This window comes from Monodon monoceros, unplaced genomic scaffold (genome assembly GCF_005190385.1).
Source record: "Monodon monoceros isolate NGI ecotype Baffin Bay Population unplaced genomic scaffold, NGI_Narwhal_1 Super_Scaffold_18, whole genome shotgun sequence".
NCBI lineage: Eukaryota > Metazoa > Chordata > Mammalia > Artiodactyla > Monodontidae > Monodon > Monodon monoceros.
The window spans coordinates 152,944,229-152,964,681 of NW_021703774.1; the positions used below are offsets into that span (position 1 = coordinate 152,944,229).

The 20,453-nt window shown below is 37.1% G+C and overlaps 1 protein-coding gene across 6 annotated transcripts in view; it reads right to left on the reverse strand.

Moving 5' to 3' along the window:
* Window positions 1–20,453, reverse strand: part of ZMYM4 (zinc finger MYM-type containing 4) — a 175,142-nt gene that overhangs the window by 88,337 nt on the left and 66,352 nt on the right. For 3 of the 6 annotated variants that reach the window (XM_029228133.1, XM_029228131.1, XM_029228134.1), the window contains exon 2: window positions 13,608–13,653. In XM_029228133.1, coding sequence (XP_029083966.1) covers window positions 13,608–13,653 — 46 coding nt within the window. Of the gene's footprint in view, window positions 1–13,607; window positions 13,862–20,453 lie in introns of those variants that run through there. The other 3 variants (XM_029228132.1, XM_029228135.1, XM_029228130.1) reach the window with 1 other exon arrangement.

The window sequence follows — 20,453 nt, forward strand, 5'->3', positions numbered from 1 at the left end:
GCACACCGCAACAAAGAGTAGTCCCTGCTCACCGCAACTAGAGAAAGCCCGCACACAGCAACGAAGACCCGACACAGCCCAAAATAAATAAATTTATATAAAAAAAAAAAAGAATGGCCAATACACACACTGAAAAGATATTCAAAATCATTAGTCAGCAGGGAAATGCAAAATAAAACCACAATGAGTTGCCACTATCATTCCCATTTTTAAAAAAAACTATAATTCAAAAGACAAAGACCACTTAAATGAAATGAACAAATTACTTGAAGAACACAATTTACCAAATCTGACACAAGATTAAATATAAAATATAAATAATCCTGTATCTGTTTGAAAATTTGAATTCATAATTTACAAACTCACACCAAGAAATCTCCAAGCCAAGATGGTTTTATTGGTGAATCCTATAAAACATTTCATAAAGCTGTAACTCCAATCGTACACAAAGTCTGTTAGAAAAATCCTTAATGAAATATTAGCAAATTGATCCCAGTAATTTTTAAATACTAATATTCTTCACCCATTCCTCAATGTAAAATGGGAATCATAATTTTTTTAAATGTAATAAAGCCTTAGCAAATGTGACAGTAACCTACAATAATTATCCCTAAATGATAAAATATGAGAACTACTTAACTGGACTCAAAAATTAGTCAAAAGTGACAACTACCTTGACTATCACTTACAATAAAATCCTATGAGGTTTGGCAAAAACATTAAATACATAATTTGAGTAGTCACTGGGATAAAGAAATAAAATATTTTTAGTTGATACAGTTTTATGACTGGAAAACTAGACTCAAATTTTAAAAGACTATTAGATTTAGTAAGGAAATTAAGTAAAATAATAGACTGTTCTTGTAATAAGAACGTAGAAATGAAAAAAAAACTCCATTTGCAGAGTTCAAATGATACGAGAAAAGCACAATACATATTACTTGTAAGTAACTATAAAATTTAAGTAAATGGCATAAACCAAAATCTGTATGATATAGTCTGCTCCTGAATAGAAAAATATAGTAAACTACTGATTCTCCCTAAAAAGTAACATATAAAGGTATGCATTTTCAATTAGAATTCCAACAGACTATTTTTGGATCTTCAATACAATCACATTAAAATTCAGTGGATGAACAGTCTAAAGAAAAGCTTTAAAATAACAGAAATTAAAACTAAGACATTGGCTTCACATAGCAGATAAATGTCTATACCTCAAAGCCAAAAAATATTTCTTATAATAATATATACTAATAATAAAATCAATGACCATAGTATAGAATTAAATATTAATATTTACTGTAAACATTAACATGTAAATATATATAGACTTTAACAGAAATATAGAAAAAGATTCCCTTATATATAGAACCTAAATATACCTCATAGTGCCATTCAGTTCACTGATAAAAATATTAACTATTAAGAGGAAAAGATAAATTTTTAACATGTCAGCACAATCAGCTACTCATCTGAAGAAAGTAGACCCCAATCTTACCCTAAATCCAAAAATAAGTATCAAACTAAGACTTAAATGCTAAAATATAATATAAAATCTTCCAAGATAATCCATTATAGATTATAAAATTTTATTGAAAAGCATTAAAGATTTAAATAAATGAAAAGACACACGAGGTTCACAGATAGAACGACTCACTATCATAAACATGCCAATTCTCTCTCAGTTGATCTACAGACTCAAAGACAATCCCATCAACATATTGCGCTTATTTGATTTTGTTTTGTTAGTGACTTGGCAAGATATTTCTAAAATGAACAGTAGGAAGAACAGGTGAAACATTCCTGAAGAAAAATTTTCAAGAATGTCAACCATCAGGTTATCAAGACTTATTATAAAGTAAATTAATTAAAAGAACATGGCACAGAAATAAACAAAACATCCATTGGAGAATGTGGAGAAAAAGCCCATAGGTATACACTACAGAGTAGCTTTTCAGGTAACTATGTAAAGGAAATAGTATTTCATAAATGGTGGTGAGACAATTTGTTAGTATTATGGAAAGAAATAAAATTAGTTCCCTAAGCCAAACCATAAAACAGTTGATTCTATGATAAAGTAAAACCAATGAACATTTTAGGAAATAATATGTAAGATCTTTCTGACCTCAACCTAGAAAAGGTTTACCTAAATAAAATTAAAAAAAAAAAAAAAAAGAAAATCAAACCATAAAGGAAAAGACTGATACATTTATTATCATTCAAATAAATTAAAATTAATTTCTGCTTATGCAAAGTATTATAAAGATAAATCATGAGTTAGGAAAATTTATTTTCAATATCTATAACTGACAAGTTTATTCTTCAGGATATTTAGAGAACAATAATGCAGTTAAGAAAAGACCTCATTGTAGTTTTTATTTGCATTTCTCTAATGATTAATGCAAATCAAAACTACAATGAGGGGCTTCCCTGGTGGCGCAGTGGTTGAGAGTCCACCTGCCGATGCAGGGGACACGGGTTCGTGCCCCGGTCCGGGAAGATCCCACATGCCGCGGAGCTGCTGGGCCCGTGAGCCATGGCCGCTGAGCCTGTGCGTCCGGAGCCTGTACTCCACAACGGGAGAGGGCGCAACAGTGAGAAGCCCGCGTACCGCAAAAAATACAAAAAAAAAACAAAACAAAAAAACTACAATGAGATATCTCACACCAGTCAGAGTGGCCATCATCAAAAAATCTAGAAACAATAAATGCTGGAGAGGGTGTGGAGAAAAGGGAACCCTCTTGCACTGCTGGTGGGAATGTCAATTGGTACGGCCACTATGGAGAATAGTATGGAGGTTTCTTAAAAAACTGCAAATAGAATTACATATGACCCAGCAATCCCACTACTGGGCATATACCCTGAGAAAACCAAAATTCAAAAAGAGTCATGTACCAAAATGTTCATTGCAGCTCTATTTACAATAGCCCGGAGATGGAAACAACCTAAGTGTCCATCATCAGATGAATGGATAAAGAAGATGTGGCACATATATACAATGGAATATTACTCAGCCATAAAAAGAAACAAAATTGAGCTATTTGTAATGAGGTGGATAGACCTAGAGTCTGTCATACAGAGTGAAGTAAGTCAGAAAGAGAAAGACAAATACCATATGCTAACACATATATATGGAATTTAAGAAAAAAAATGTCATGAAGAAGCTAGGGGTAAGACAGGAATAAAGACACAGACCTACTAGAGAATGGACCTGAGGATATGGGGAGGGGGAAGGGTAAGCTGTGACAAAGCGAGAGAGGCATGGACATATATACACTACCAAACATAAGGTAGATAGCTAGTGGGAAGCAGCCGCAGAGCACAGGGAGATCAGCTCGGTGCTTTGTGACCGCCTGAAGGGGTGGGATAGGGAGGGTGGGAGGGAGGGAGATGCAAGAGGGAAGAGATATGGGAACATATGTATAACTGATTCACTTTGTTATAAAGCAGAAACTAACACACCATTGTAAAGCAATTATACTCCAATAAAGATGTAAAAAAAAAGACCAACAACCCAATAGCAAGTGGTCAACAGATTTTGCAAGTGGGCAACAGATTTTGCAAAAGAGGAATCAGAAATGGCCAAAACACATGAAAAAATGTTCAACTAAATTACTAATCAGGAAAATGTAAATTTTAAAAAATGAATTCCATGTTATACCTGCTATAATTACAAAGTTTAAAAGTCTGATAATATCAAGTGTTGGCCAAATGCATAGTGATCAAAACTCTAAACAATGGTATAATTATAAATGGATGAAACTACTGAAAAAAATGAGTTTTGCATTTCTAGTAAGTTGAGAATATACACATCCAATGCCTGAGCAATCACTTTCCATATACACCCTAGAGCAAGGGTAGGTAAATTGTGTCTGCATGCTAAATCCAGAAGCCACCTGGGTTGTATTTGTATAACCCATGAGCTAAGAATGGTTTTCACCTTTTTAAGTGGTTAAAAAAAAAAATTAAAAGATATTTCTTGACACCTGAAAATTACACTAAATTCAATATTCAGTGCCAATAAAGTTCAATTGGAAACAAACACACTAATCCCTTCTTATACTGTCTATGACTGCTTTCATGCTAAAAAGTCAGAGCTGAATGCTGCAACAGAGAAAGCATACCTATAAAGCCTAAACTATTTACTATCTGGTCTTTTAGAGAAAAAGTTTGACAATTCCTGTCCTAAAGAAATATATTCTAAACTTGTTTTTGACAGACTCACCAGAAGAAACAGATTTCACATTGAACTCCATACATGGTACTTTCTTGTATGAATCAGAAAACATGCAAGGATGTTCATAGAGGAAAGATTTGTAATGGAAAAACTAGAAACATCAAGAAGTATTGGATTGGCCAAAAGGTTCGTCATTTTCTGTAGGATGGCTCTAGTAGGATTTAACTGTCTTTAAACTTCATTCAAAACAATTTTGTTAGGTTGTATTGTGACAGCTGTCTTATCAGCGAGTACTTAAAAAAAAAACACATCTAAATTGGTAAACTTTTGTGTAGCCATTTTAATATTGAAGATGGAAGCAAGAAAGCAACATTTTCGGCATATTATGCTTTATTATTTCAAGAAAGGTAAAAATACAACTGAAACACACAAAAAAGGTTTGTGCAGTATACGGAGAAGATGCTGTGACTGACTGAACATGTCAAAAGTGGTTTGCAAAGTTTCGTGCTGAAGATTTGTTGCTGGGCAATGCTCCACAGTCAAGTAGACCAGTTGAAGTTGACAGTGATCAAATCGAGACATTAAGTGAGAATAGTCAACGCTGTACCACATGGGAGATAGCCAACATACTCAAAATATACAAATCAAGTGTTGAAAATCATTTACACCAGCTTGGTTATGTTAATCGCTTTGATGTTTGGGTTCCAAGTATATTAAGCAAAAAAAACCTTCTTGACTGTATTTCCGCATGCGATTCTCTACTTAAACGTAAGGAAAACATTCGTTTTTAAAACAAATTGTGACAGGTGATGAAAAATGGATACTGTACAATAATGTGGAATGGAAGAGACTGTGGGGCAAACGAAATGAACCGCCACCAACCACACCAAATGCCGGTCTTCATCCAAAGAAGGTGATGTTGTGTATATGGTGGGACTGGAAGGGAGTCCTCTATTATGAGCTCCTTCTGGAAAACCAAACCATTAATTCCAACAAGTACTGTTCCCAATTAGACCAACTGAAAGCAGCATTCGACTAAAAGCATCCAGAATTAGTCAAAAGAAAATGCATAATCTTCCATCAGGATACTACAAGACTGCATGTTTCTTTGATGACCAGGCAAAAACTGTTAAAGCTTGGCCGGGAAGTTCTGATTCATCTGCCGTATTCAGCAGACACTGCACCTTCAAATTTCCATTTATTTCAGTCTTTTCAAAATTCTCTTAATGGAAAAATTTTCAATCCCCTGGAAGACTGTTAAAAGGCACCTGAAACGGCTCTTTGCTCAAAAAGATAAAAAGTCTTGGGAAGATGGAATTATGCAGTTGCCTGAAAAATGGTAGAAGTGGAACAAAAGGGTGAATACGTTGCTCAATAAAGTTCTTGGTGAAAATGAAAAATGTGCCTTTTATTTTTACTTAAAAACCAAAGGAACGGGCTTCCCTGGTGGCGCAGTGGTTGAGAGTCCACCTGCTAATGCAGGGGACACAGGTTCGTGCCCCAGTCCGGGAAGATCCCACATGCTGCAGAGTGGCTGGGCCCATGAGCCATGGCCATTGAGCCTGCGCATCTGGAGCCTGTGCTCCGCAACGGGAGAGGCCACAACAGTGAGAGGCCCGCATACCGGAAAAAAAAAAAACCAAGGAAATTTTGGCCAACCCAATATATATACACTAAAATAGATTTTGAAATTTTGATATATTTTAAACATAAGGCCTAAAAGTATAAAACTCCTAAAAGAAAACATAGGGGAAAACCTTCATGACACTGGATTAGGCAATGATTTCTTGGATATGACACCAAAAACACAGGCAACAAAAGCAAAAATAAACAAATGGGACTACATACATCAAATTTTTAAAACTTCTGGATGTCAAAAGAAACCACCAACAGAGTGGAAAGGTAACACATGGAATGGAAGCAAGTATTTGCAAATCATACATCTGACGGGGGTAATATCCAGAATATATAAAGAACTCTTACAAATCAACAATAAGAAAAAAAACAAATAACCCAACTCAAAACTGGCGAAAGGACTTGGAAAAAGACATTTCTCCAAGAAGACAAATGGCCAACAAGCATATCAAAAGATGCTCAACATTACTAATCATTAGAGAAATGCTAATCAAAACTACAATGAGATACCACCTCACACCCATTAGGATGGTTACGATCAAAAACACAGAAAGTGACAAGTGTTGACAAAGATGTGGAGAAACTGGAATCCCTGTGTTAGTGCGAATGTAAAACGGTGCCACCGCTCCTGAAAACAGTATGGCAAGTCCTCAAAAAAAATGAAAACAGAATTACCATATGAACAAGCAATCCCATTTCTGGGTATATATCCAAGACAAATGAAAACAGAATCATGAAGAGATATTTGCTCGCCATGTTCAGTGCAGCATCATTCACAAAAACCAAGAGGCAGAAGCAATCCAAATGCCCATCAGCAGGTGAATGGATAAACAAAATGTGGTACTACCCATACAGCGGAATATTATTCAGCCTTAAAAAGGAAGGAGGGCTTCCCTGGTGGCGCAGTGGGTGAGAGTCCGCCTGCCGATGCAGGGGACACGGGTTCGTGCCCTGATCCAGGAAGATCCCACATGCCGCAGAGCGGCTGGGCCCGTAAGCCATAGCCGCTGAGCCTGCATGTCCAGAGCCTGTGCTCTGCAGCAGGAGAGGCTACAACAGTGAGAGGCCCGCGTACCGCAAAAAAAAAAAAAAAAAAAAGGGAAGGACACCCCAATACATGTTACAACATGTATAAACCTTAAGAGGGGAGGGAAATTTTGTTCAATGGATATAGAAATTTCAGTTTTGCAAGATAAAATAGTTCTACAGATTTGTTGCATAAAAACGTGAATGTACTTAATATTATGGAACTATACACTTAAAAATGATTAAGATGGTAAATTTTTACATTATGTGGGTTTTTTTACCACAATTTAAAATGAATAAATGAAAATTATGGGCTTCCCTGGTGGTGCAGTGGTTGAGAATCTGCCTGCTAATGCAGGGGACATGGGTTCGAGCCCTGGTCTGGGAGGATCCCACATGCCGCGGAGCAACTAGGCCCGTGAGCCACAACTACTGAGCCTGTGCGTCTGGAGCCTGTGCTCCGCAACAAGAGAGGCTGCGATAATGAGAGGCCTGCGCACCGCAATGAACAGTGGCCCCCACTTGCCACAACTAGAGAAAGCCCTCATACAGAAACGAAGACCCAACACAGCAAAAATAAATAATTAATAAACTCCTACCCCCAACATCTTCTTTAAAAAAAAAAAATTATAATGTTTATATAATGCATTACTATACATCAGTGATGAATGAATGAGAGCTAAATGATCAGTACAGACAAATCTCAAGAATATACAATAGGGACTTCCCTGGTGGCGCAGTGGTTAAGAATCCGCCTGCCAATGCAGGGGACATGGGTTCGAGCCCTGGTCCGGGAAGATCCCACATGGCTCAGAGCAGCTAAGCCCGTGCGCCACAACTACTGAGCCCGTGTGCCACAACTACTGAAGCCTAGATGCCTAGAGCCCATGCTCTGCAACAAGACAAGTCACTGTAATGAGAAGCCCATGCACCATAACGAAGAGCAGCCCCCACTCGCCACAACTAGAGAAAAACCACGCACAGCAATGAAGACCCAATGCAGCCAAAAACAAAATTATTTAATTTTAAGAAAAAGAATATACAATGATAAAACAAAGTGGTAACATATACAGTATGATTAAAAAATACAGAGTTCATAAATAAACAAAACTAAACAATATATTGATCAACAATGAAAATGTGGTTAAAAAGTATAAGAAAAGCAAGGAAAAATGGCAATAAATACATACTTATCAATAATTACTATAAATGTCACTGGACTAAAAGCTCTGATCAAAAGCATAGAGTGACTGATTGGATAATAAAACAAGAACGTAAAATATGCTGCCTACAAGAGAGCCACTTTAGGGCAAAAGACATGAATGGACTGAAAGTGAGGGGATGGAAAAAGATATTTCACACAAATAGAAATGACAAGAAAGTGGGGACAGCAACACTCGTATCAGATAAAACAGGCTTTAAAACAAAGGGTATAAAAAAAGGCAAAGAAGGACACTATATAATGATAAAAGGATCAATACAAAAAGAGGATATTACACTCATCGAGATAAATGCACCTAATATAGGAGCACCCAAACACATAAAATACTAACAGACATAAGAGGAGAAACTGACGGGAACACAATAATAGATTTTACAACCCCACTCACATCAACGGACAGACTTTCCAGACAGAAAACTAATAAGGCAACACAGACTCTAAATGACACAATAGAACAGTCAGACTGAATTGATATCTATAGGACACTATAGCCAAAACAACCAGAACACACGTTCTTTTCGAGAGCGCGTGAAACACTCTCAAGGATAGACCACAGTCTGTGGCCCAAAACAAGCCTCAACAAATTTAAAGGACAGAAATTATTTCAAGCATCTTCTCTGACCACAAAGGCATGAAACTAGAAATCAACCACAGAGAGAAAAACAAGAAAAAAAAACGATTACAGGGCTTCCCTGGTGGCACAGTGGTTGAGAGTCCACCTGCCGATGCAGGGGACATGGGTTCGTGCCCCAGTCCGGGAAGATCCCACATGCCGCGGAGCAGCTGGGCCCGTGTGCCACGGCTGCTGAGCCTGCGCTCCACAACAGGAGAGGCCACAACGGTGAGAGTCCCGCGTACCGCAAAAAAAACAAACAAACAAAAAAAAACGATTACATGGAGACTAAACAACATGCTACTATAACACTAATGGGTCAACAATGAAATCAAAGAGGAAATTTAAAAATACCTTGAGATAAATGACAATGAAAACAAAACCATATAAAATGTATGGGATGCAACAAAAGCAGATCTAAGAGGGAAGTTCACAGAGGTACAGGCCTTCCTCAAAAAAGAAGAAAAATCTCAAATAAGCAACCTAACCTACCACCTACAATAATTAGAAAAAGAAGAACAAACAAAACTTAATGTCAGAAGAAGGAAGGAAATAATAAAAATCAGAGAGGAGATAGAGATTTTTTTAAAAATCAATAAAACCAAGAGCTGATTTTCTGAAAGGATAAACAAAATTGACAAATCACTGGCCAGGATCACTAGGAAGAAAAGAGAGAAAAGCCAAATAAACAAAATAAGAAATGAAAGAGGAGACATAACAACCAATACAGCAGAAACTCAAAAAATCCTAAGGAATTACTATGAACAGTTATATGCCAATAAAATATACAACCTAGAAGAAATAGACAAGTTCCTAGAAACATACAGCCTGCCAAAACTGAATCAAGAAGAAACAGATAATTTGAACAGACCAATCACTAGAAGTAAAACAGAATTTGTAATAAAAAACAAACAAACAAACAAAACCCTCCCTGCAAACAAAATCCAGGACCATAAGGCTTCACTGGGTAATTCTACCAAACATACATAGAAGAACTCATACCTATACTTCTACAACTCTTCCAAAGGATTGAAGAGGAGGGTCATGATTGAATAGGAGGGTCAATGACTCCTGCATTCATTCTATGAAGCCACCTACACCCTAATACCAAAACCAGACAAAGAAAATACAAGAGAAAATTACAGGCCAATATCTTTCATGAAAACAGGTGCAAAAATCCTCAACAAAATATTAGCAAACAGAATCCAACAACACATAAGAAGGATTATACAACATGATCCACTTGGATTTATTCCAAGGTCACAGGGATAGTTCAACATATGCAAAGCAACCAATGTGATACATCACATCAACAAAAGACAAAAACCAACAGATGCAGAAAAAGCATTTGATAAAATTCAACATCCATTCATGATAAAAACTCTCACCAAAATGGGTATAGAGGGAACATATCTCAACATAATAAAAGCCATTTATGACAAACCCACAGTCAATACAGCACTCAGTGGTGAAAACCTGAAAGCCTTCCTGCTAAATTCTGGAACAACACAAGGATGCCCAATCTCACCGCTTCTGTTCAAACATAATATTGGAAGTCCTAGCCACAGAAATCAGACAAGAAAAAGAAAATGTATCGAAATTGGAAGGCAAGAGGTAAAATTGTCATTGTACACAGATGACACAATACTCTATATAGAAAACCCTAAAGACTCCACACAAAAACTATTAGAACTAATGAATGCATTCAGCAAGGTAAAAGGATACAAGCTTAATGTAAAGATATCTGTTGCATTTCTTTACGCTAACAATGAAATCTCAAAAAGAAAGTTTAAAAAAAAAATCCCATTTAAAATCACATCAGGTGACATGATACTATACATAGAGAATCTTAAAAATGCTACCAAAAGACTACTAGAGCTAATCGATGAATTTCATAAAGTAGCAGGATACAAAATTAATGCACAGAAATCTCTTTTACCGATTATTCCTTTATTTCTACCAAATAACAATTATAATTCAAAACCTGTGATTCCAGTGAACTAGGGGGCAATTCAGAAATTAACACAACATTGTAAATCAACTATACTTCAATAAAAATTTTTTTTAATCTCTCTATTCTATTTTTTTATATATTTATTTATTTATTTGGCTGCACCAGGTCTTAGTTGCAGCATGCGAAATCTTCGTGGCCACGTGCAGGATCTTTTTTAGTTGCGGCATGTGGATCTTGAGCTGTGCATGTGAACTCTTAGTTTCGGCATGCGGGATCTAGTTCCCTGACCAGGGATGGAACCCGGACCCCTGCATTGGGAGCACAAAGTCTTAATCACTGGACCACCAGGGAAGTCCCTCTCTATTCTATCTGAACTTCTTTCAAACTTCACATAAACTGGCAACGGTTAAGGGAACATGAATTAGGGTAATGCACCGTATATCAGTCACTTCCACTATCACCATGTTATCTTGAATAATCCACAGCACAAATCCTCCAAATGATGAACTAGAAGTTAGACAGCCCTACTCTCTCTTTTGATTTGCATAAAATATTGAAGGCTTTTTTCTTTTAAATCCCTTTCACTGAAAACACTACATATTTGGAAAATCAATTCAGCTTTTTCATGTTTAAACCAAATTTCCCAAAGTCCTCACTGATGGAGTTACATTCTATCAGTTTATGCGTCCCAACAATTAGCAGACACTATAGTCTGCTGAAAGTTTCAGAAGGATTGTGCCCTAGAAGGGCTGAACTTGATCTATAAAACCAAATATGTGAAGCCACACATCCTGGTGGTCTTGGGCAATGAACATATGGTAAGTCTGGTATTACACAAAACATTTTGATGCACTTGCCTGAGAAACAGTGAATTTCCTTTTTTCTGGACATCAACATCAAGACAAAATGGTAGGCCTCAAATGACCATCTTTGGAATCAAGCACTTCCTGAATACCATCTATGTAGCAGTCTGCCCTTATCTCTCCTGAATAGGTGTCTGTGTTCCTGAGTTCTCTTCACAGAGGGAGGCCAGTCTCCTCTTCCAAGCTAGTCACTTCCCTGCCTTCAACAGCCCCTTAATTATAAACTACCAGAAAGGGGGAGATAAAGGTAATCTTTACCACACCATTTGCACTTAACATTTGGTATAAAATCCCCTGCTTGTAAACCTCCAGCCTAAAAATGTTTGCAGGGATGAAGCAAAAAAAGCACCAGGCACCAGAAACATAAACCCCAAATGTTGTGTGTACAGACCCATTGTATAGCAGCTTGGTTACTGCCTTAAGATTTCTGCTACCACTTTAAGATTGTTGTTACTGCAACATCTTTAACAAATAAAGCATCAGATTAAAACCATCATTAGAAAGCTATTTGATTAATTTCTATTACTAGTATACAGGCTTGAGCAAAGGCATATCCAGAAGCAGGAAATCAAAAATTATTTGCTAAAAGTGAGGCATAATGGCTGAGGGATACCTTCTAACAGCCCCATGTTTTACTTTCTGATCCTGTTACCCCTGACCACAGATGACTGGTTCAAAGATAAACATCAGATGCAAGCTGGCCCAATCATAATCTTCTTCCTAGGAACTTAAAATCTAAAATGGATAAAAATAAAGACTAAAAGTCATTGGGGCATAACTGTTTTCTGGCAGTACTAGAGAGAGCAGGCCCACAATCACATTTTACTGAGTTCCCTGGGGGAAATTTGTTCTTAACCTCCTCCCTAAATTCTGTGAAATCCCCCAATATACTTCTAAAGTGTTTTTCTGGATAAGTGAGCAAGAGTCTATTTTTCTTGCTTACATGCAACAGAAAGGATATTCAATAACTAAACCCAATGAGGATCAGGAGAGCTAGTTACTTCTCAACATGTAGTCTGAAAACTGTTATCACTCAAAAAATATAAACAAACTAATTCCAAAGAGAAAGAAGGTACTCACAGATCCTTCTGGTGAAAGTAAACAAAAAACAAAAGAAATGAACATTCTCCTTGACTCAGGAATTCTAGATGATAAAATTTATCCTTCATAAACAACTGCATGAACATCCTTTGATGATTCATCAATTCTATTGTTAGATTCACTAAACTTATTGAGGTAATCATTTCACGATGTATGTAAGTCAAAACAGTATGTCAATTATATGTCAATAAAACTGGAAGAAAAAGTCTATCCTTAGAATTTATCCTACAAAAACACTTCAGCAAGTAGACAAAGATGCGTATAGAAATGCATACTTAATATTGTTTATAATAGTAAAAAGTTGAAAATAATATACACACATGTAAAAGAGGAATCTGATTAACTTATAGTACAGCCATACAATAAAATACTGAGTACCCACTAGAAAGGATGCAATAGGTCCATATCCACTGACACAGAGTATATCTAGGCAGTTGTATGAAAAAAGCAAGAACAACATTCATAGGATACATAAATCCCCACCCATCACATAGAGATATACATTTACATTCATAGAAAAAAGTCTGGAAAGATATATATTACATGTTTAAAACTGATTCTCCTTGGAGAATGTTAACGGCTTTTATTTTCTGCTTTATTCATTTTTGTATTATAAAATAGAATGTATTACTTTTATAATCTAAGAAACAAAGTTTCTTTTAAGAAAACCATATAACAATGGAAAAAATATGAAGAGAAAATTAAGAGACCCTGTAAACAAAGTAGAAACCTTTACTGAGTGATAAGTTCAATATGATACACACACACACAAAGCATGGCTATATTTCAACATTAATAACTATGAGAATAAAATATTTAAAGAAAAGAGTAAGATTCTTACAATTCAGATTAACTTTATTAAAATACTAACAGTGTGATAAGATCTAAACTTAAATCAAATTGGACCATCACATTAATTAGCCCTAACTAATCACTGTTATAGATTAATGTTTTCTCTAGACACATTTATTATCTATCTAAAGACATGATTGGTTTCTTTCTAGAACGGTACTTACAGTTCTCTACAATTTCATCAAAAACTGCACCAGTTTTCTGCTCAAACTGAAAAAGCAAAAAAAGAAAAAGTAACATTATTATCATATCCTTCATTCATACCCTTTAGTGTCCCTCCTTGCTCTCCTTAGAGCTGTAATCTTCAACCCAAAGTATATGAATTCACAACAACATAAACAAAAACACCACCAAACAGAGTAAAGTAAAATTCAGAATGAATAAAACAGGTTCTCAGGCCAAAGCCCGCAACCCAAAAATGAAGACATAAATACATGCCCTCACTATAAAAAAGCTACTTATTTTATTTTTTTAAGGTTTTTTTTAAAAACTGAAGTATAGGGCTTCCCTGGTGGCGCAGTGGTTGAGAGTCCACCTGCCGATGCAGGGGACACGGGTTCGTGCCCTGGTCCGGGAAGATCCCACATGCCGCAGAGCGGCTGGGCCCGTGAGCCATGGCCGCTGAGCCTGCGTGTTCAGAGCCTGTGCTCCGCAACGGGAGAGACCACAACAGTGAGAGGCCCGCGTACCGCAAAAAAAAAAAAAAAAAAAAAAAAAAACTGAAGTATAGTTGGTTTACAAGGTTTCAGGTGTACAAAAAAGTGATTCAAAAAGGCTACTTATTTTTCAAAAATCACTTTCCTATCACAAAATACAGAAGATCATATACTTTTGTAATAATAATAATAAAAAACACAGCCAACACTTACTGAGAACTTACTAACAACACTTATTATTAAGAACTATGTAAAACTTCTAATCAAAACTGAACAGAACAGGGCTTCCCTGGTGGTGCATTGGTTAAGAATCTGCCTGCCAATGCAGGGGACACGGGTTCAAGCCCTGGTCCGTGAAGATACCACATGCTGCGGAGCAACTAAGCCCGTGTGCCACAACTACTGAGCCTGTGCACTAGAGCCTGCAAGCCACAACTACTGAGCCCATGCGCCACAACTACTGAGCCTACACTCTAGAGCCCGTGCTCTGCAACAAGAGAAGCCACTGCAATGAGAAGCCCACGCACCCAACGAAGAGTAGCCCCTGCTTGAGGCAACTAAAGAAAGCCCGTGTGCAGCAATGAAGACCCAACGCAACCAAAAGTAATTAATTAAAAAAATAATAACTAAACAGAACAACCAGCATCAATAGGTTTTGCTCTTAGGCTAAAGCCAGAAGTCTGCTGCTCTTTAATATTTATTTATTTTTTGGCTGCGTCGGGTCTTAGTTGCAGCACGCGGGATCTTTCGTTGTGGCACTCGGGCTCTTCATTGCGGTGCACGGGCTTAGTTGCCCTGTGGAATGTGGGATCTTAGTTTCCTGACCAGGGATCAAACCAGCGTCCCCTGCATTGCAAGATAGATTCTTAACCACTGGACCACCAGGGAAGTCCCTCTGCTTCTCTTTAAATGAAAGTAAGCCATATTACAGGAATGGTTCCTTTTTGAGTATGTTAGGGCCCAAGACAGAAGCAGAGCCAAGTCTGACGTAATTTCAGGCCTTTAAAACAGACATAGGGGGGAAAAAAGTAAAACAGCGGCAACTCCACCCAGAAGTTAATAAAGACACTACTAGTATGTTTCACTCCTAGTCTTCAAAGGTCTCCTCACTTTGGCAAGTTTGAGCATTCCAATCTCCTGCTTCTCTACCTACTACTCATCAATGAGGCAAAAACAGAAACAAGTCAGCTTTGTGATAAACCTTGCCTACTAAGCTAGAGTGAAATCTCCCCATTCAAGGGAAAAACTTCAGGGAAAAAGAACTACCTACGTAACTACAGATGAAACACAAAACGACAGCTAGCTAACACTCATAAATGTGAACAGACAACCGAGGATCCCAGGTTTCTGAAAGAAATTAACTATGGGAAAGAGAAGGCTCAAGGTGAATTAACAGAATAACCACTCCAGAAGGAAACAATTTACAGAAAACAAACTTCTAAAAAATATTTTAAGTGGTATCTGAGATATCTGAGAGGCTACTGATACAAAAAACTAAACATCAGAAAATATTTAGATGGGCCATGAAAAGGAGACATGAGAAAAAATTTGGAAACAAGAGAATGGCAGCAAAAATAAAAATCTTACTGGCCAAGCTAACGACAGAGTTCTCAGTTTCCAAAAAACAAAAAGTCAAAGAGTTGGAAGATACTTTATATGAAAACATGGAAGATTAAACGATTAGGTGTAACAGAAATCTCAAAGGCAAATCCAAAGAAGAGAACAATAGACAGGTGAAATAATAGAAGAAAATTTCCCTGAACTAAATAAATGAATATTTGAGATTGAATGGGTCCACCAAATAACAAAGAGAAAGCGAAAAAAAAGATACATCCTGGTGATATTTCAGAGTTTCCAAAAGCAAACAAAAAGAGAAAAAAAATTATAGTGCAGGTGATTCATTAAACACAGTTAACATAACTGAATTCAATGATATGAACACTGAAAAGGAAAGCAAAGAAAAGAAATTGTAAAGGTTATTCTACCTACCATTCCACTCAATGAGCTATGTTCTAGAATAAAAGGGAAATGGGAGATGTGACTGCAAGCCAAAGAATGAAAGCACTTGTCTGCACTGAAAGGGATCCGAGGGTGGTAGGATGAATTGGAAGATTGGGATTGACATATATACACTATTGATACTACATATAAAATAGATAACTAATAAGAACCTACTGTACAGCTCAGGGAATTCTACTTAGTCCTCTGTGGTGACCTAAATGGGAAGGAAATCCAAAAAAGAGGGGATATATGTATATGTACAGCTGATTCATTTTGCTGTACAGTAGAAACACAACATTGTAAAGCAATTATACTCCAATAAAATTTTTAAAAATAAAGTAAAATATGTAAGAAAAAAAAAGAAAGAAGGGGATCCAAGTGTTTGAAGATAATGCACTTTTTGTACAATACTGCCTTTCTTTTTTCTGGTGATGAAAATGTTCTAACGTTGATGTGGCTGCACAACTGTGAAAATACAGCTACTGAATTATGCACTTTAAATGGGTGAACTGCATGACATATGAATTACATCTCTATTAAGCTGTTTTAAAAACACATTGAGAGGGCTTCCCTGGTGGCGCAGTGGTTGGGAGTCTGCCTCCCGATGCAGAGGACGCGGGTTCGTGCCCCGGTCCGGGAGGATCCCACATGCCGCGGAGCGGCTGGGCCCGTGAGCTGTGGCCGCTGAGCCTGCGCGTCCGGAGCCTGTGCCCTGCAACGGGAGAGGCCACAGCAGTGAGAGGCCCGCGTACCGCAAAAAAAAAAAACCACATTGAGAAAAATACTTCTATGAAGTTTAGGTATTAAAAACCAAAAGGCACTACTGAAACAAGATTAACAGAGAGATGTTATGTGGGCATATACCAGTATTTTTTAAAGAATAATTTTTAAAATATACATTCAAATGTGTTAAATAAATAATGTTTAATACAGTGAAGTCCCTCAAGTACAATTTCCTGTGTGATGAGGTTACCTCATTTTAGTGCTAATCTCTTTATGTATTTGAACTTCTTGATAAGGCAGAGCATCAATTAGGGGAGAGTCTGTCTTTGACTCATTTTGATTTTGTTGTTGTTTTTTTTTCTTCTTTAAAAATCCTTTTTATTTTATATTGGAGTATAGTTGATTTACAGTGTTGTGTTAGTTTCAGATGTACAGCAAAGTGACTCAGTTATACATATACACATATCTATTCTTTTTCAAATTCTTTTCCCATACAGGTTACTACAGAGTATTGAGTAGAGTTCCCTGTGCTATATAATAGGTCCTTGTTGATTATTTTATATATAGTAGTTTGTATGTTAATCCCAACCTCCTAATTTATGCCTCCCACCCACCTTTCCCCTTTGGTAACCTTAAATTTGTTTTTGAAGTCTGTGAGTCTCTTTCTGTTTTGCAAATAAGTTCATTTGTTTCATTCTTTTTGTTTCCACATATAAGTGATATCATATGATATTTATCTTTGACTTACTTCACTTAGTAAGATAATCTCTAGGTCCATCCATGTTGCTGCAAATGGCATTATTTCATTCTTTTTTAAAATGGCTGAGTTATATTCCACTGTATATATGTACATCTTCTTTATCCATTCATCTGTTGATGGTCATTTAGGTTGCTTCCATGTCTTGGCTATTGTAGATAGTACTGCAGTGAACATTGGGGTGCATGTATCTTTTCAAATTATGGGTTTTTTCCAGATACATGCCCAGGAGTGGGACTGCTGGATCATATGATAGCTCTATTTTTAGGTTTTTTAAGGAACCTCCATACTGTTCTCCATAGTGGCTGTACCAATTTACATTCCCACCAACAGTGTAGCAGGGTTCCCTTTTCTCCACACCCTCTCCAGAATTTATTATTTGTAGACTCTTTGAGGACGGCCATTCTGACTGGTGTTAGGTGATACCTCATTGTAGCTTTGATTCACATTTCTCTAATAATTAGTGTCGTTGAGCATCTTTTCATGTGCCTGTTGGCCATGTATATGTCTTCTTTGGAGAAATGTCTATTGAGATCTTCTGCCCATTTTTTGATTGGGTTGTGTGTTTTTTTGAGTTTTTATTTGTTTTAATTCAAACCTGCTGGTGAGTACTCACTTAACATTGCCCAAGCAGGTCACACTAACATCACTCTCAATTATGGACTCCATCAGGACTCCAGAACACTGGCTTGGCCTATAATCTAACCAATGGGGTGTCAACAAATGTACAAGTAATAAGACTTAGCTTTGTTACAATATAATGATTTCGCTAAATATGTTTGGGTGCTTCTTGTCCAGCCTGTATATTTATAAATAAGAAATTAGATACAAATAGTAATTTAGCTTTGAAATTAATGTACTACTCATCACTCAAGTTTCATGAAAGATTTAATTGGACTTAAAAGCAAAGCTGACTTCGGGACTTCCCTGGTGGCACAGTGGATGAGACTCCGAGCTCCCAACGCAGGGAACTGAATCCCACATGCATGCCGCAACTGAGTTCACATGCCACAACTAAGGACCCCACATGCCGCAACTAAGTAGCCCTGGAGCCACAACTGAGGAGCCCATTTGCCACAATTAAGACTTGGTGCAACCAAATATTTTTTTAAAAACCCATAATAAATATTTTGTATGGGCAAGGATTTTCTCAGTACTACAAAACCTAAAATTGAAATTAAAAACATAAATGAATACAGATATTAATTTAGGACAAAAAATTACTGGTTCATTTTTAGTTATCAAAATAGTCTCATAGGTTCTACCCATTCAAAACATATAACTGTTCGTATTTAAACTTATAAAATAAATAACTTTAAGGTTTTTACTTTCAAATTTCCTTATCCACAAAATATATATATAGTGATACTCACACTGCCCAGGATTGTTAGGATGATCAAATGAAAAGCATTTAGCATGGTACTTAGCAAACTGTAAATATACAGTAGATGTGAGCAATATGATTGCACTAATAAAAGATATCTTCCCTTGTTTTAAAAATTAGGGTTCATTACAACATTTCACTTGTAAAAATGTGTCCACTGCTTAAAATAAAAGGAAAGCACTGGGCAAATGTTCCAGCCCTCTGTATTTCAAAAATTAAGCATTGGGGATAAACTATATTTTTACTTAAAAAACAGAACACTGAAGTTCCCTAACCCTGGAGGAATTAAAAATCCCAATATACTGTGAATTGATAAACACCACCCACAGCCACCTGCAGAAAAAAAATTAAACATTTAAAAAATCACAGTTAGAGGGAATCCCCTGGCTGTCCAGTGGTTAGGACTCTGCGCTTCCACTGCAGGGGGCCCGGGTTCAATCTCTGGTCAGGGAACTAATCCCACGTGCCACGTGGTGTGGCCAAAAAAATTTTAAAAATCACAGTTAGAAATTTATTGGGACTTCCATGGTGGTCCAGTGGTAAAGAGTTCACTTTCCAATGCAGGGGACGGAGGTTCAATCCCTGGTTGGGGAACTAAGATCCCATATGCCATGGGGCAACTAAGCCCACATGCCTCAACTAGAGAGCCTGCATGCTGCAAACTACGGAGCCCACGTGCCACAACTAGACAGAGAAAACTCACACACCACACCTAGACAGAAGCCCACGCACCGCAATGAAGATCCCACATGCCACAACTAAGACCCAATGCAGCCAAGAATAATTTTTTTTAAAAAAGAAACTTATTGGATCCTAAACCAATAATTTTTATTTTAAAAAAGTTAATTTGGGCTTCCCTGGTGGCGCAGTGGTTGAGAGTCTGCCTGCCGATGCAGGGGACATGGGTTTGTGCCCCGGTCCGGGAAGATCCCACATGCTGCGGAGCGGCTAGGCCCGTAAGCCATGGCCGCTGAGCCTGCGCGTCTGGAGCCTGTGCTCCGCAACGGGAGAGGCCACAACAGTGAGAGGCCCACGTAACGCAAAAAAAAAAAAAAAAAAAGTTACTTTTCTCTTTGATCCTCCATACAACTTCACAAATTCCCTGGACATAATTGCTAGAATGCCTAATACCATAAACACTTTTCTCAATCTGGTTTTAATATCTGTAACAATTTGAGAGTTTATATGATAAATTTATTCAATGAAAACTAAACAATAGACCAATAGCTATAAAATAGTTGAGGGAGTTGAAGGTGGATTTTTCAATGATTAAGCAGATACTGAAAACTATCAAATGTGCTTCAGCATCTTCTTCTCTAAAACCTACTCTTTTCACCTTTTTTCATTTTAGTAGTAGCCCCAACACCCTGGAAGTCAAACAAGAACTCTCAAAACTTTTCCTCCATTCTCTTCAACTGATCAGTAGTAAGACTATCATTTATATTTCCAACACATCTTCGGGTTTTAGATAAACCACTACTCTCCATGA